At 42.7% G+C, this 16,709-nt stretch overlaps 1 protein-coding gene across 3 annotated transcripts in view; it reads right to left on the bottom strand.

The window, feature by feature from the left end:
• Positions 1-16,440, bottom strand: part of YWHAE (tyrosine 3-monooxygenase/tryptophan 5-monooxygenase activation protein epsilon) — a 54,565-nt gene extending 38,125 nt beyond the window's left edge. The window contains exon 1 of one of the 3 annotated variants that reach the window (XM_006939989.5): positions 16,260-16,440. In XM_006939989.5, coding sequence (XP_006940051.1) covers positions 16,260-16,323 — 64 coding nt within the window. In that variant the 5' untranslated portion in view covers positions 16,324-16,440. The remainder of the gene's footprint in view (positions 1-16,259) is intronic. The other 2 variants (XM_003996422.6, XM_019817370.3) reach the window with 2 other exon arrangements.
• Positions 16,441-16,709: the final 269 nt, after the last annotated feature.

Here is a 16,709-nt window from a genome sequence, read left to right as displayed (position 1 = left end):
GATTCTGTCTCCCTCTCTCTCTGCTCCTCCCCTGCTTGCCCTCAGTCTGTCACTCTCAAAAACAAACAAAAAAAAATTTTTTTTTTTTTAAGTAACATTTGAACATATTCAATGGCCATATTAAAAAGTGGAAGGTTGGTGGTGGTGCCTGGGTGGCTCAATCAGTGAAGCGTTCAACTTCGGCTCAGGTCATGATCTCATGGTTTGTGGGTTCAAGCCCTGCATCCGGCTCTGTGCTGACAGCTCAGAGCCTGGAGCCTGCTTGGGATTCTGTCTCTGTCTCTGTCTCTCTCTCTCTCTCTGCCCCTCCCCTACTCACACTCTCTCTCAAAAATAACTAAAAAAAAAATTTTTTTTTAAAAGGTAGAAGGCTGAACAATAAATCAAGGGTTTGTTAGATTCCAAAGCTAGAAAGAAACACAAGAATCTCACAATGAGGGAGGGGAAAGAGGAAGGATATCAGTTCTTTAAAATAAATATAGAATTACAAGAAAAATTCCACATTTATAAATGGGATTCTACTGGCTACAGGTGAGGAACCTATTACTACCGTATAATCTAATAAATCCGAACATTTTCTTATAACTGTATCAAGACCAATTCTCTTCTGGAAAGAAAAGTGAGCATAGTGGCCTTTTCCATTCTCTTCATGCAAACAACTAGCAAAAAAAAAAAAAAAAAAAAAAAAAAAAAAATGGGGGTGGGGGATAAATCCCAAGGCACCTAGCTGGCTCAATCACAGTTACGCATCCAATTCCTGGTTTCAGCTCAGGTTATGATCTCATGATACTTGAGTGTGAACCCCTCTTCTGGCTCCATGCTTACAGCACAGGGCCTGCTTGGGATTCTCTCTCTCTCTCTCTCTCTCTCTCTCTCTCTCCCTCCCTCCCTCCCTCCCTCCCTCCCTCTCTCTCCCCTTCCCCGGCTCGTGCTCTCTCTCAAGATAGTAAGAAAACTTTAAGAAAAAAATGTTTTAATAAAAAAAGGGTAAATTCCACTCATTTTGTTTGAGGGAGGGGGAAAATGTTTGCCACCCTTCCTCCAAAATTTTCTAAATTTATCTGCAGTACCTATGTTGCACAGTTCCAGAAGTTACACTATCCAGTGACCCTTAAAATGCTGCATTAAAAGAACCGCAAACAGGGATGCCTGGGTGGCTCAGTCAGTTAAGTGTCCGACTTCAGCTGAAGTCATGATCTCATGGTTCCTGGGTTCGAGCCCCTGCATCAGGTTCTGTGCTCAGAGCCTGGAGCGTGCTTCAGATTCTGTCTCCCTCTCTCTCTGCCCCTCCCCCGCTTGTGCTCTGTCTCTAAAATAAACATTAAAAACAAACAAACAAAAAGCTGCAAACAGCAAATTTGAATCAATTATTGAGAGAAAAAAAGACCTAGAAAATTAAAATAGGTAAAATCTATTTAAGTACATACAAAAAGCAAAAACAACCTCAGAAAATATTCATGTACAATACCTCAGTAACCCTGGTACTTCCTTAAAACTTGATGCCTCTTTGGGTATATTAAGAGCTCACCTTCCAGACCTTCCAACCACCACTTAACTTAGGTTGTACCATATGAAATGATCATTTTTACAGGTGAAAAATGATTGAAATTGAGGTACAAACTGCCAATTATAAAATAAATAAGTCATGGGGCACCTGTGTGGCTCAGTTGATTTCTGCTCAGGTCATGAGCTCGGGATCATGAAATCAAGCCCAGCGTCGGGCTCCTGTCCCTCCCTCTCCCTCTGTCCTTACTTTGCTTATATGCATGAGTATGCTCACTCTCTCAAATAAAAACAAAAAGGGGCGGGGGGGGGGGGGGAGCCAGGGTGGCTCAGTCAGTTAAGCGTTTGACTTAGACTCAGGTCATGATCTCGCAGTTTGTGGGTTCAAGACCCATGTTGGGCTCTGTGCTGACAGCTCAGAGCCTGGAGCCTGCTTCGGATTCTGTGTCTCCCTCGCTCTCTGCCCGCCCCCCCTTGCTCTGTGTCTCAAATAAACATTTAAAAAAACTGTAAAATAAATAAGTCACAATGCTATAAAGTACATACAGCATAAGAAATACTGTCAATAATATAACTTGGTATGGTGACAAACTACACTTATTGTGGTGAGCACTGCACAATGTATAGAATTACTGAATCACAACGTTGTACACCCAAACTAGTATCCCATGCATGTTCACTATACTTCAACTAAAAATTGACTGAAATTGGCAATTTCATATAGTTCAACCTCATAATTCATTCAACACAAGCAGAAATATAAATGCAAATTTGTCCTCCCTGGGCTTGGACCTAGTTTGCGGTGACAAGGCTACACGCACCAACAAAGACGGAATTGTCAATAAACATGGGACATGTTATGGTGCCTCCCTCAGGAAAATGGTGAAGACTGAAATGAGCCAGCACATGGGGCGCCTGGGTGGCTCAGTTGGTTGAGCGTCCAACTCCGGCTTGGGCCATAATCTCACATTCGTGGGTTCAAGCCCCATATCAGGCTCTGTGCTGACAGCTTGAAGCCTGGAGCCTGCTTTGGATTCCTTGTCTCCCTCTCTTTCTCTGCCTTTCCCCTGCGTGCACTCTGTCTCTCTCTCTCTCAAAATATAAAAATAAAAAACATTAAGGGGCGCCTGGGTGGCGCAGTCGGTTAAGCGTCCGACTTCAGCCAGGTCACGATCTCGCGGTCCGTGAGTTCGAGCCCCGCGTCGGGCTCTGGGCTGATGACTCAGAGCCTGGAGCCTGTTTCCGATTCTGTGTCTCCCTCTCTCTCTGCCCCTCCCCCGTTCATGCTCTGTCTCTCTCTGTCCCAAAAATAAATAAAAGTTGAAAAAAAAAATTTTTTTTTAAATAAATAAAAAACATTAAAAAAAAGTTTTGGGGAGGGGTGCCTGGGTGGCTCAGTCAGTTGAGCGCCTGTCAGTTGTGCTTCAGATTCTGTGTCTCCCTCGTTCTCTGCCCCTCTCCCGCTCACGCTGTCTCTCCCGCTCTCTCTGCTCCTACCCCGCTTGCACTCTGGTCTCTCAAAAATAAAATATATTTTTTAAAAAGAAACAAGCCAGCACACAAGTACACTTCCTCCTTGTGTGGCAAAACCAAGATGAAAAATGAGCTGTGGGGATCTGGCATTGTGGTTCCTGCATGCAAACCATAGCGAGCAGGTGGTGCCTGGAACTACAACACCACGTCTGCTGTCACAGCAAAGTCAGTCATGAGAAGACTGAAGGAGTTGAAAGAAGCTCCACCATTTGAAATATTGCTAGCCTATAATAAATGGGGCAATTTATACAACAAAATTTAAATAAATAATTTATGTAGAAATGCAAATTTTGAGAATGGAAGTTTCCTATTCAATGAAATCAGTAGCTAAGTTGGCTGGATCAAAAAACCAAAGTTGTAGATGTAATCTAGATCTGAATTTAGATTCATTTCCTAGCTCTCCATCCACTTGTCACAAGGCAAAGATTTTAAAAGTTGCAGGGGCGCCTGGGTGGCTGAGAAGCGTGCAACTTCGGCTCAGGTAAGGATCTCAGTTTGTGGGTTCGAGCCCTGCCTCAGGCTCTGTGTTGACAGCTCAGAGCCTGGAGCCTGCTTCCGATTCTGATTCTGTCTCATTCTCTCTCTGCCCCTCCCCCAGTCACTCTCTGTGTCTCAAAAATAAATGAAAAAAAAAATTTTTTTTTTTAATAAGCTGCAGCCTCAGAGCCCCCAGCTGAGCTTCTGACTTCAGCTCAGGTCATGATCTCACAGTCTGTGAGTTCGAGCCCTGCCATCAGGGTCTCTGCTGTCAGTATGGAAGCCGGCCTCCAATCCTCTGTTCCCCTCTCTTTGCCCCTCCCCTGCTTGCACTCACTCTCCTCAAAAGTAAACATTTAAATATATACAACAAATAAATAAACAAAATAAGTAGTTTCAGCCTGCAAATTCATAAAATAACTTTCAGAAAAGAAATCTCTCAGGGTGCCTGGGTGGCTCAGTTGGTTGAGTGTCACACTCTAGATTCTGGCTCGGCTCGTGATCCCAGCCAGGGTCGTGGATCAATCCCCAAGTCGGGCTCCACACTATCTGTGGAGCCTGCTTAAGATTCTCTCTCGGGGTGTCTGGGGTGGCTCAGTCAGTTAAGCGTCCAACTTTGATTTCAGCTCAGAACAGGATCTCCTAGCTTGTGAGATCGCCCCTTGTTGGGCTCTGCAGACAGCAGGAAGCCGGCTAGGGATGCTCTCTGCCCCTCCCCCCACTCACTGTCTCTCTCACAGACACACACATGCGCTCTCTCTCCCTCAAAATAAATAATACACTAAAAAAGGTTAAAAAAAAAGAAAGAAAAGTCTCACTCTCTCCCCACTAGCTCGCACACCACATACTCTCATAAATACTAAAAAAATAAAGTAAAATCTCTCATTATACAGATGATAAAAACAGGCCTTGAAAGTAACCATGTCTCAAGAGAGTGATCCACATAAAATCTGAACGTAACAAACCTCCCCCTAAATTTAATGACTTCTTGTCCAGTGCTTGTTCTACTATCTCTTGTTGCCTCTCCACTGGAAAATATACTCGACCTCCACACCCCTGTCTCCTTCCTATGAGAGAAAATGCTAGGGGCGCCCAGGGTGGCTCAGAAAAGTTAAACATCCAACTCTTGGTTTCTGCTCAGGTCATAATCTCACAACTAGTGGGTTTGAGCCCACCATCAGGCTCTGCACTGGCAGCTCAGGGCCTGCTTGGGATTATCCCTCTTTCTCTCTGCCCCTCCCCAACTCACGCGCAGGCACTCTCAAAATTAAACAAACTTTTTTTTTTTTTTTTAATTTTTTACAAAGGGGCGCCTGGGTGGCTCAGTCAGTTGGATGTCCAACTCTTGATCTCAGCTCAGGTCATGATCTCACAGTTCGTGGGTTTGAGTCCCACTTTGGGAGAGCCTGCTTGGGATTCTGTCTCTCCCTCTCTCTGCCCCTCCCCCACTCTCCCTCTCAAAAGAAAAAAAATGTTAAACAGAGAAATTAAGTCAAAAGACTCTTCAAAGGAACTTCTAAGCTACAAAATTAAAATCTATGGAACAGAAATAAGAGCTTCAAGGAGACTGGACTAATGTTTACATACAAACACAGAAGCTATGAGCCTGGGAGCGCAACATCCATCCCAGTGATGTTACCTATTTACTGCCACCTTTCCTAATGTTCTTAATCCTTACCTGTAAAATAAGTGGTATATCTACTTTGCAGGGTTTTTTTTTTTTTTTTGAGGATTGAGAGAAATAATAAATACCTGGCATAATTAGTAGATGTTATTATAGAATTTTATTATCACAGAGTCAATGAAAACTTTTTAAAGCTTTTCAGTTTGTTAGCACTACTTGACAACAGCAATCAAAGTACATTTGTAGTTTTCTAGTCCTTGATACAAGACAGGGACCAGCAATAGGTATGGTGCCTTTATTAAACATCACTGTTCTTACTAATTCAAATTAACTCAATTACACATACTAACAGAAGAAATAATTCTAAAAACGTTTATACATTCACTGCAATATAAACTCCTTGAAGAGACCCTTTGTCTATTTTGTTTAATGATGAATCCCAAGTGTCTAGAACAGTGCCTGGTACATAGTTGGATCTCATTATGTATTTGTCAAATGCCTTTGGAACTTACTTTTAACACTCTGAATACTAAAGGCTTTCAAAACACAATAATGTTGACATTCAAGTACAATTTTTTTCTTCTTGTACCAGCCTAAAGAGAAGCACCTCTCACTCTAGAATTAACTCCTATCTTCCCTAGAAACAGGCAAAAAAAAATCTTGTGTAAGCCTTCTGAAGAACTTTAAAACATTCCCAACTAGCTTCTGTTAGGTAGAAACAGGACAACCTTGGGGTGCCTGGGTAGCACAGTGTGTTAAGCGTCAGGACTCCTGGTCTCAGCTCGGATCATGATCTCACTGAGCCCAGCACTGGGCTCTGCACCGCTGGCACGGAGCCTGCTTGGGATTCTCTCTTCTCTGCCCCTTCCCCACTTGTGCGTTTTCTCTCTCTCTCTCTCTCAAAATAAATTAACTTTAAAAAAAATTTTTGTTTTAAATAGGACAACCTTCTACCCAGATTCTACAATTTTGACTGCAAAGAAGTACCACTCTCATTAGTGTCACGATTGGGGGAAGTGGGAAATTCCCTCTGACTCCATCAAAACAGGAGTTTTCTCTTCCAAGAGTTTAAGAGGACATCCCCCTCAGGCAGCCAAAAATGTTAAGCCTTGGTAGAATCAAACAAATGAGGTGCAGAGAAAACAGAGGTAGAAAATAAGAGATTTAAAAAGAAAAGAGAGGGGTACCTGGGAAGCTCAGTCGGTTAAGCATTCAATTTCAGCTCAGGTCATGATCTCACAAGTTCGTGAGTTCGAGCCCCGCATCAGGCTCTGTGCTGACAGCTCAGAGCCTGAAGCCTGCTTCAAATTCTATGTCTCCCTCTCTCTCTGCTCCTCCCCCACTCATGCTCTGTCTCTCCTTCAAAAATAAATAAAAACATTAAAAAAAATTTTTTAATAAAAAGAAAAGAGATTGGCAAGATAAGCGACCTAAGACACTGACATATGGGGAAAAAAGGAAAAAAAAAAGGTCAAGGTCTAAATCTTTTGTCATATTTTTGCAGAATTAGAAGACACGTTTGTTTTAGACTACATCAGGGAAAAAAGCACCAAAAATAACCCTTGTACTGATACAGCTTAAAAGAAAGGTTATACCATTCAAATTTATTACTAATTTCATTTATTCTTTTAAGTCTCTGAACAGCCAAGAAACCTTCACCAAAATTTCAGCAGTTTTAAAGCTGTGAGAAAGAAACCTATTCTGCAGATTTTGTATTAATGAATTCCTTTTGGAAATTCTAAAAACAAAGTCATAACTGGGGCGCCTGGGTGGCTCAGTTGGTTAAGCGTCCAACTCTTGATTTCGGCTTAGGTCATGATCTCAGGGCTCATAAGTTTGAGCCCTCTGCGCTGACAGCATGAAACCTGCTTGGAATTCTCTCAGCCCCTCCCCCACTCACACACACATGGGCTCTCTCTCAAAATAAACAAACATTTAAAAAATAAAATCATAGGGGCGCCTGGGTGGCGCAGTCGGTTAAACATCCGACTTCAGCCAGGTCACGATCTCGCGATCCGGGAGTTCGAGCCCCGCATCGGGCTCTGGGCTGATGGCTCAGAGCCTGGAGCCTGTTTCCGATTCTGTGTCTCCCTCTCTCTCTGCCCCTCCCCCGTTCATGCTCTGTCTCTCTCTGTCCCAAAAATAAATAAACGTTGAAAAAAAAATTTTTTTTAATAAATAAATAAATAAATAAATAAAATCATAACTGTCAGTGATATTTCCTAGTCAAAGAACACACAGTGTTTTGAAATTTTCATGATATTCTTCTCATAAAGTTTTACTACTTAAAACAACACATTATAACAAATAAATACAATGACTAACCACCAAGGTACAAGTAGTATTAATTGGTAGCATTTTATTAATCAGAACCCATTCTCTGCCCAAGGCTTACATTAAGCCTTTAGAATCACATTTCACAAAACTGGTTATAGGTAGTATATACACTATATGTACCTACTATAGATAGTATCAGTATGTTCCTAGTGAGTAATCTTAAGACTGCTAGCAAAAATATTTTAATTCTAAATTATATTTTTATTCTGTGGAATCTTTCATTCCAGATCCACATACAACAGGTGTTTTATTTGTCAGAGAGACATGAACATTCTCTTGAATATTAACCTGGAATTAGTATCAAAAGAACTACAGACCAGCTCAACATGGCCAAATTATGTATTATATTGCTTCGGAATAATTTGGACAACCTTCACTTTTAGGATATGCAAATGTTCAGATCTGAGTTACAATTAAGGATTTTCAGAACTAATTTCTCTTTATGCAAATGTAACTTAGAGACTAACACCACCAGAGTACACTTGCTAGGAATAACTCAAAAGAGATAATTCATCTTATAATATGACCACAGTATATCCACAGCAAAGTTTTACTTCATCTTTCACACCAGAAAACAGGAATACTCTGCCCTTTAATGAACCCATAATTTCATAACCCTGTAAATTAGCAGGCAAGGCAAGTAATCATTAATTGCCCTTCTACAGACAAGGAATGCAAGGGTTCCAAGGCCTTTGCACTATACCACATCTGCCAAAATATGAAAATAGTCATAAATTTCAATGCAACGTGTCTCTTTGAAATTTCACAAATGAAAGTTAAACATATTTCATATCGCTTTAGCTGGATAAAATCCTGACCTGATCACAAATCAAGCCTACCAATGACAGATCTGCCCAGCTATTGTGCTAAATTGCTGGAAGAAGGGCTACAAACTGAAGATTAAATTTAAAACAAGATAAACCAGGATCATGGTCATGTTTTCTAAACTAAACAATTCAGTGTTCTAAACAGAATGGTCATAACAAGGTATGGGGTTAGACTACAGAAGCGTACTTGGGGAAAATCTTCCAAGCTTAGGACAGACACTGCTACTAACACCTAAGTCAAGCATTTTTAAAGACTTTTTAATGTTTTTTTTGGGGGGGGGGGGAGGAAGAGAGAGATGGAGAGATAGAGAACAAGCGGGGGGGGGGAGGGGGGGAGGGGGCAGAGAGAGAGAGACAGAGGATCCAAAGCAGGTTCTGAGCTGACACAAACTGACATCATGACCTGAGCTTAACCACTGCATTCATCAAAAACACAGATCTACTCAAGACAGACAGACATAAAACTAACATATTTGGCTTTGACACTATCAGTCAGGTCCACCGGTTGGTGGTTTGTATGAATCTAAATGAGATGAGTAAGAACAAATGGTCTTAAGTACAATAACTGTAAGGCAAGTTTGCATCTCCGAACAATCCTAGTTTATGCTTACGGTCTTAGCACTATTATGAATTGCTACCCCTTCGTTTCAAGGTATCCTGATTTGAATGATAAATTATGATGGCCCTTTAATTATTATGACAGTTATTATGACCCAATTATTATGTAGTCTAACATGAATATTTAATTAATGAGTTCAAACCACAGAATTATGTTGGCAAACCAATTTGCTGTTAACTGACCATTTCAGAAACAGTATACGTTAACTTTTTGCTACTGTTCCTCACTACCCCTTAATGGATTCTGTATGACAGCTCTCTAGGCTAGTATTTGGAACAACATTTGCAAATCATTTGTCAACCTCTCCCCTCCTAAAAGTGTTATGACTAAATCATTAACTTAAAGGTTGCATCCATCAAGACAAAAGGGGGGGGGGTGGACAGAGGTTTTAAATAAAAGCAATTTGCAGAAATGCCTGGCCATACCTCAGCAGACTCTACAAACCAAGGAAACCAAGGAAACCGTATGCAAACACACATTTTGAGATTACCTAAAATCCCTCATTCTAACTTCATTCACTGTGCCTTAAAATGAGATTTTTTTTAAGTTTATTAATTTTTTTTTAATAATCTCTCCACCCAATGTGGGGCTCAAACTCATGACCCCAAGATCAAGAATCGCACACTATGGGGCACCTGCGTGGCTTACTGGGTTAAGCGTTTAAGAATCCAACTTCGGCTCAGGTCACAATCTCACGGTTTGTGGGTTCAAGCCCCACGTCGGGCTCTGTGCTGACAGCTCAGAGACTGGGGCCTGCTTCAGATTCTGTGTCTCCCTCTCTCTCAAAAATAAATAAACGTTGGGGAGCCTGGATGGCTCAGTCAGTTAAGCGACCCACTTCAGCTCAGGTCATGATCTCACGATTTGTGGGTTAGAGCTCCATATTGGGCTCTGTGCTGACAGCTCAGAGCCAGAAGCCTGCTTCAGATTCTGTGTCTCCCTCTCTCTGCCCCTCCCTCTCTCTCAAAAATAAACATTAAAAAATATTTTTAATAAGTAAATGTTAAAAAAAATTAAAGAATCGCATGCTTTTCGGACTGAGCCAGGGAGGTGTCCTAAGATGGAATTGTTTTGAAAACACGAGGTTTCTTTAGAAAAGCGTGAAGGTGTTTTATCTACTATTTATGACAGATACAAGTCAAGCCCCAAGACACATTATTTGAACTACTAAAAAAGTAAGTATACAGCATTCCCAGCTTACTACCTTAATTAGTTACACATAGGTCTCTTTTGCGGCTTAGGAGTGGCTTAGAAGAAATAAGAGTACTGGTCTAAAGGTCAGCAGACAAGTTCTGGCTTTGCCATTTACTAGCCAACCAGTCATGTGGTAGAGAAAAAAAAAAAACATTAAATCTCAAATTCACTTTCCTGAACCATAAAATGGAAGCAACATTATCTAGTTCACTGATACATGATATAAGTAAAAAAGTTTGTGAAAGAGGTTTGTGAAATGTGAAATTCTAGATAAATGTGTTCTATAAAGTCTAAAAGTTTAGCCTTTACCCTACTCCTGTCATTGCTGTTTAAATACACACTCGTCTTAAATATAAAGTAAAAAAAAAAAAAATTGCTGCAAAATCAGCCTTACAGCCTTCTTTTTTAAAAATTATGCTTTGGGTTAGGGGTGCCCGGGTGGCTCAGATGAGCGTCTGACTTAGGCTCAGGTCATGATCTCACGTTTCATGGGTTTGAGCCCAGAGTCGGGCTCTGTGCTGACAGCTCGGAGCCCGGAGCCTGTTTCACATTGTGTCTCCCCCTCTCTCTGCCCCTCCCCTGTTCACGCTCTGTCTCTCTGTCTCTCAATAATAAATAAACGTTAAAAAAATTTAAAAAAAAAATGCTTTGGGTGGCTCAGTTGGCTAAGCATCTGACTTCAGCTCCGATCATGATCTCGGAGTTCGTGAGTTTGGCCCCACACAGAGCCTGGAGCTTGCTTCCGATTCTGTGTCTGCCCCATCACTGCTCATGCGCTCTCTAAAAAAAAAAAAAAAAAAAAAAAAAAAAAAAAAAAAATTTTTTTTTTTTTTTTTTTTTTAATTATGCTTTTGGGGGCACCTCCGTGGCTCAGTCAGTTAAGCTTCCGACTTCGGCTCAGGTCATGATGTGGCTTCTCATGAGTTCCAGTGCCCCATCAGGCTCTAAGCTGACAGCTTGGAGACCGCGTCTCCCTCTCTGTCTCTGCCCCTCCCCCGGTCACACTCTCTCTCCCCAAAGTAAACATTAAAAAAATTAAAATAAATAAATCATCAAAACTTTTTTAAAAATTATGCTTTTGGGGCATCTGGATGGCTCAGTGGGTTAAGCGTCTGACTTCAGTTCAGGTCATGATCTCGCAGTTTGTGAATTCGAGCCCCACACTGGGCTGTCAGCACAGAGCCTGCTTCAGATCCTCTGTTCCCCCCCCGCCCCTCCCCCACTCGTTCTCTATCAAAATAAATAAACTTTAAAAAATGAAAAAAAAAGTTTTTTTTAATTATGCTTTCAGGGGTACCTGGGTGGCTCAGTTGGGTTAAGTGTCCAACTCTTGATAACAGCTCAGGTCACGATCTTACGGTTTCCTGAGCTCAAGCTCCATGTCAGGCTCTGTGCTAAGCCTGCTTAGGATTCTGTCTCTCCCTTTCTCTGCATCCGTGCTCTCTCAAAATAAATAAATTTTAAGAAAATAAAAATAGGGGCGCCTGGGTGGCTCAGTTGGTTAAGCGTCCAACTTCGGCTCAGGTCATCATCTCACAGTCCGTGAGTTCGAGCCCCGCATCAGGCTCTGTGCTGCTATCAGTTCAGAGCCTGGAGCTTGCTTCGGATTCTGTCTCCCCCTCCCTCTGCCCCTCCCCCATTCACTCTCTGTTTCTGTGTCTCAAAAAATGAATAAACATTAAAAAAAAATTTTTTAAAGAAAATAATGTTCTCAGATCATCTTCTTAAAGTATTGGTAACTCATTTGTAAAATTAGATACATTAAGTTACCAGACTGAAATTTCACTTTCTATATTTCACTTGCTATATATACCAGGTTAAAGTACAGGAGTGTTTTAAATATTTCATATTCCTTTGAACAAGCTTATTAGACAATTATGAAAACTCTGCTTGGTTGCACAGACTCTCAACCTGTTTGTTTGTACTTACTGAATCCAAATTTTGCTCAGATTATGTGTTCTAGACCATACTAGAATTCAAATTGAGACCTTTTCAAATAAAGGTGAAAAGGATGCCTAGGAATGTCCGCAATAGTAAGAATTTACTCCCATCATCTCAAATTACAATGATTTCATTATATTCCACAGTTTGGGAAGCCAACAAAATAAACTGAAATTTGCCCACTGTGCACAATACTGTACAAAAGCCTAAAGTAGGGGTGACTGGCTGGTTCAGTTGGTGGAGCATGCGACTCTTGATCTTGGGGTCATGAATTCCTGCCCCATGTGGGGTGTACAGTTTACTTAAACAAAAAAGTATTTTAAATGTTAAAGTAAACACAAAAGAGCATCCGATTTAATTAAATATGAAGGCTAGGGCACCTGGGTGGCTCAGTGAGTTAAGCATCTGACTTCGGCTCAGGTCATCTTCCCGTCTGTGAGTTCAAGCCCCTTAGCTGGACTCTGTGAAGACAGCTGGGAACCTGGAGCCTGCTTCAGATTCTGTGTCTCCCCCCATCTCTCTGCCCCTCCCCCGCCTGGAGCCTGCTTCAGATTATGTGTCCCCCCTCCCACCCCTCCCCATTTGGGCTCTCGCTCGCTCTTGAAAATAAACATTCAAAAAAAATTGTTTTAATTTTTTTAATGTTTATTTATTTTTGAGACAGAGAGAGACAGCATGAACGGGGGAGAGGCAGAGAGAGAAGACGACGACACAGAATCTGAAGCAGGATCCAGGCTCTGAGCTGTCAGCACAGAGCCCGATGCAGGGCTCAAACTCACAGACCGTGAGATCATGACCTGAGCCTGAGCCGAAGTCGGAGGCTCAACCGACTGAGCCACCCAAGCGCCCCACAAAAAAAAAAAATTTTTTTTTTGTTTTAAAATTAAGGCTAAAGGTTACCTGTAGAAGGGATTTTTTTAATTGCGTTATCCAATTCTGCTTATATTTAGGCAGGGGAAAAAAACATTCAATAAAGTTAACTCCCATTAACTGAAATAGCAATAATAAAAATTATTATTGCCCTACATAGAATTGATAGTAACCTGCTTTAAACTCGTTACTAAAGTTACCCTTTATCCGTTTTTCTCTCCCTAACATCTATTAAGGAGTTTATTCACAACATGTTCCCACCTTCACTGACTATAGAATAAGCTAGAGATGAGGCTCTGGTATTTTAAAAAGGACAGCTCTCAAGTAAATAACTCAGAATAGATGCATTCATTCACACAGAGAATGAATCAGAAGTGACCATCTAAACTTTACCCCTACCCCACAAGGAGCCAATCATCACAGGGAAAAGGTAAGAAAGGACAAAACCAGCAACTACCCCACAAACCCAATGTACTTTATGCTGACCCCTCTACTCTGAAAAATGTGAAAAGCACTTTTTCCGCTTTTATTTTTCCTTTTCTGTACTACTGTGGTTTGTGTATATGGGAATGTTAAGACTTGGTTCAGAAATGCTTAAAGGTAACAGGCTTGCTTAAAACTGCTACAAATGTTGGAAAACCTATGTCTTAGACTAAGTGATGCCGTTAGATTTAATCTCCAAGGTGAACACTCCTACCCCAAACTTCAATATTTCCTATCTGCAACCCCCAAGTGTCCTTTTCCTGAACACAGCTTAGCTCTTCCTCCAGTACCATTAAATAATCCATATAAATTGATTCCAATTCCCCAGAATATAATTAAATGATGCTACAAAAAAGTATTAGGTTCAACAGAGTATGCAACCTAACAGATACTGCAGGAACCAGAAAAGCCAGTATTTACTTCCAACCCAAAAACAAATCATTCAAATGCACTTCTTCTACTCCCCACACCACATATTGTTCAGTGACTAAAACTATGAGGAATTTTTGTCACCACAAAACTGAATTATTGCACTCAACAAAGGAGTGGACACAGGTAGAGGCTGCTTCCGGATGACTGCTTTCCTCTTCTTCCCAATGAATTCCTATCTTGTGCCCAACAGTCACAGGAGTTCCTTCCCACCTGGTAGATCCTATTTCCTTCCCCTTTATATCCTGAAGGAGACACTTAACGTTTAAATAACTTAATGAAGTGGCTCTCTCTAGATAACACTATGTTCAATAACCAACAGGACTTTGGTTAAAACTCCTCACCACCCAGCTCCAATATTATCACTAAACCATCACTTGCTTGGAAGCTACAATCATGAGCTTCCAAAATCAGTTTTAAAACAAATTAAAAACAAAAAGCTTCTTCCACACCCTTTTTGGTTTTGGCAAAACCTAAATCCTAACTTGAGAATTTGAGCCTAAATCCTTACAGACCAGAGAGCATTCAAATATAATTTCAAGTTTCCCCCCAAGGACACTAATAGATTGAGAGGAACCTATCTGGTGCCTAAGGGGGATGAAGAAAAACTTCCACAAGGAGCACACCTGCATTGTTTCACTTTTAAACACGGAAATAAAGACAAATCTGACCTTGAGCTGTACTTCCCCATCTTATTTCCCTCTCCCTCCCAACAAAAACCTTGTTCAATACAAATAGGTATGTAAGAATTTACGAAATGCAACTGGAGTTCCTGACCTTTTCTAATTTTCAAATTCTTGAATCCTAATATATGATGATATACTGAGACTACCCCTGAGGCTATTCACATGACCAACCTGGCATTCAAGGAAAGCATGGGCCCTACATAACATTTTGAAAAATAAGTGGCTTCAGTAATTATGAAAAAATCTGAAGATCAGTGGTTGTTTCCAACCTTGTCTCACCCCTGAACAGAATTAAAACCACAGAAACCACATATAAGGTTTTTTGTTTTTATAATACTACAGTTTAACGGATGTGGGGTAATTCAAGTTACCTAGGTCCAAAATGGAGGAGGTAAGGGCAATTTTAAAGAGCAGCACCCTTTGACGACTAAACAGACACAATGGACATTTCGATCAAGTTCTAAGAAAATGACTCAAGAACCTTTAGGGGCAAAGAAGCAATGAACAAAGAACTGTTCAAATCTGTACACAAAGCCATTTCTTTAAAATAGAGAAGAGAAAATACGATCTGTTGGGATGCCCTATGTTCAAAATCCAATAACCAAACCCTCAGCTGAGGGCTTCGGGTAGGTTACGACCTCCCCATTAAATACAAACACGCATTCCAAGCCGGGGGAGTCAACCAAAATACAGTTATTAAACGTTATTTGAAATAACTTTATTTTCCAACAGGTCTTTTCGTTTGTCATAATGGTAACTGTAAACAGTAAAGTCATCATTTTTACAAACTGGTAAACTGAGGCACGGGCATTTAAAGGACTAAGAATCATGGTCTCCTTGTTTCCTGTTCAATGCTTTATCCACCAGAACCTGCCCCCCCCCCGCCGTCCCCAGCTAACGATGCCAGAAAATGATTACAGGAACTTGCGAGTTCTCCAGGATAAGTCCGAGGAAAGGGACCGTGAGCGAGGTTTTTCTAGACCTCCCCAGAAGAAAGCAAGGTTGATTGAACGTAAAGTCTAAAAATCACTCAATACAAGGTGTGCCGGCCTACGGAAAGGAAATCCGATCGCAGCATCTCAGCTGGCCTCCGCTCAAGGATGAACTGCAGTGATTCCCACTCTGTCCTTCCCCACCCCTCACCCAAGAGGGCCCTCCACCACAAACCCAAAGAAGCCCTCCGCTCGCAAGGATTCTCCTTTGTGAGACTCCACAGCCGCCGCCCCACATTGGGCCTCCGGGGAAAAGCCACCGCCCCCACCCGCCATATTTCCCTCAAAGGCGCCCGCGCTGCAGCTCCTGGTGCCACTCTCCCCCATGTGACGGGTGTTTCTTCCCCCATCACCCCACCCAATTGTTCGCCACATCCCAAGATGGCCCAGAGGTTCCCCTGGGGATTGCTCGCGCGGAGACAGCACCCGCCATCTCCTCCCCCTCCCCCGCCCCGGGACTCGCCCTCCCCCCCCCCAGCCGCCATTTTACAACCAACTCCTCCACCCTCTCGCCTCGGCCTCCAGGCCCGCGAGTGTCTGCAACTGAGGACGCCAAAGGGGTCAAATTCCTGGGCCTGGAGCCTCCCACCGCTCCCGGAGCCCACAGGCCATTTCCTGCTTCCCGAATCCACGTCCCCGGCCAGGTTCGGAGACGATGCCGCCATTTTGTCTCCTGCTCCCGGCCTCTGTGGGCGGCGGCAGAGGGTCCGAGAATTCCAGCCCCCCGTAACCCCCCCAACTCACCGTCGTATCGCTCAGCCTGCTCGGCCAGCTTCGCCTGGTACACCAGATCCTCCCGATCATCCATAGCGGCAGCGGCTCCGGCAGGGTCTGCGCGACGGATGGAAGCGGATAGTGTCTCCGACTCTCTCAGCCTCTCGCTCCGTGTCTGGGCAGCAAAAATGGCGGCGCCTCAATCCGGGACTTCCGCCTGCGCACGCGGACAACTGCTCAGCTCTATGGCAACCGCTCCCTGGCAACTGGCGCGGGGGGGGGGCGGGGCGGGTCCAGGAGCTCAAAGCCCGAAGAGGCTGGAACCAGCCAGAAGCCCCTCCTCCGTCGGCTCCGCAGGCGTTGGAACGTTGAGGCGGGAACTGCGACGGCTGGGAGGGAGAACTAACCCGAGAGATTGAGGGAAGAGAGAGACAGCGCGGGGGAGGCCGCCTGGACGGCTCCTGAAGCGAGTGAGCGAGG

This window comes from Felis catus, chromosome E1, assembly GCF_018350175.1.
Source record: "Felis catus isolate Fca126 chromosome E1, F.catus_Fca126_mat1.0, whole genome shotgun sequence".
NCBI lineage: Eukaryota > Metazoa > Chordata > Mammalia > Carnivora > Felidae > Felis > Felis catus.
Note: the sequence above shows the minus strand (reverse complement) of the source record. Positions and strands in the feature narration are given on the sequence as shown.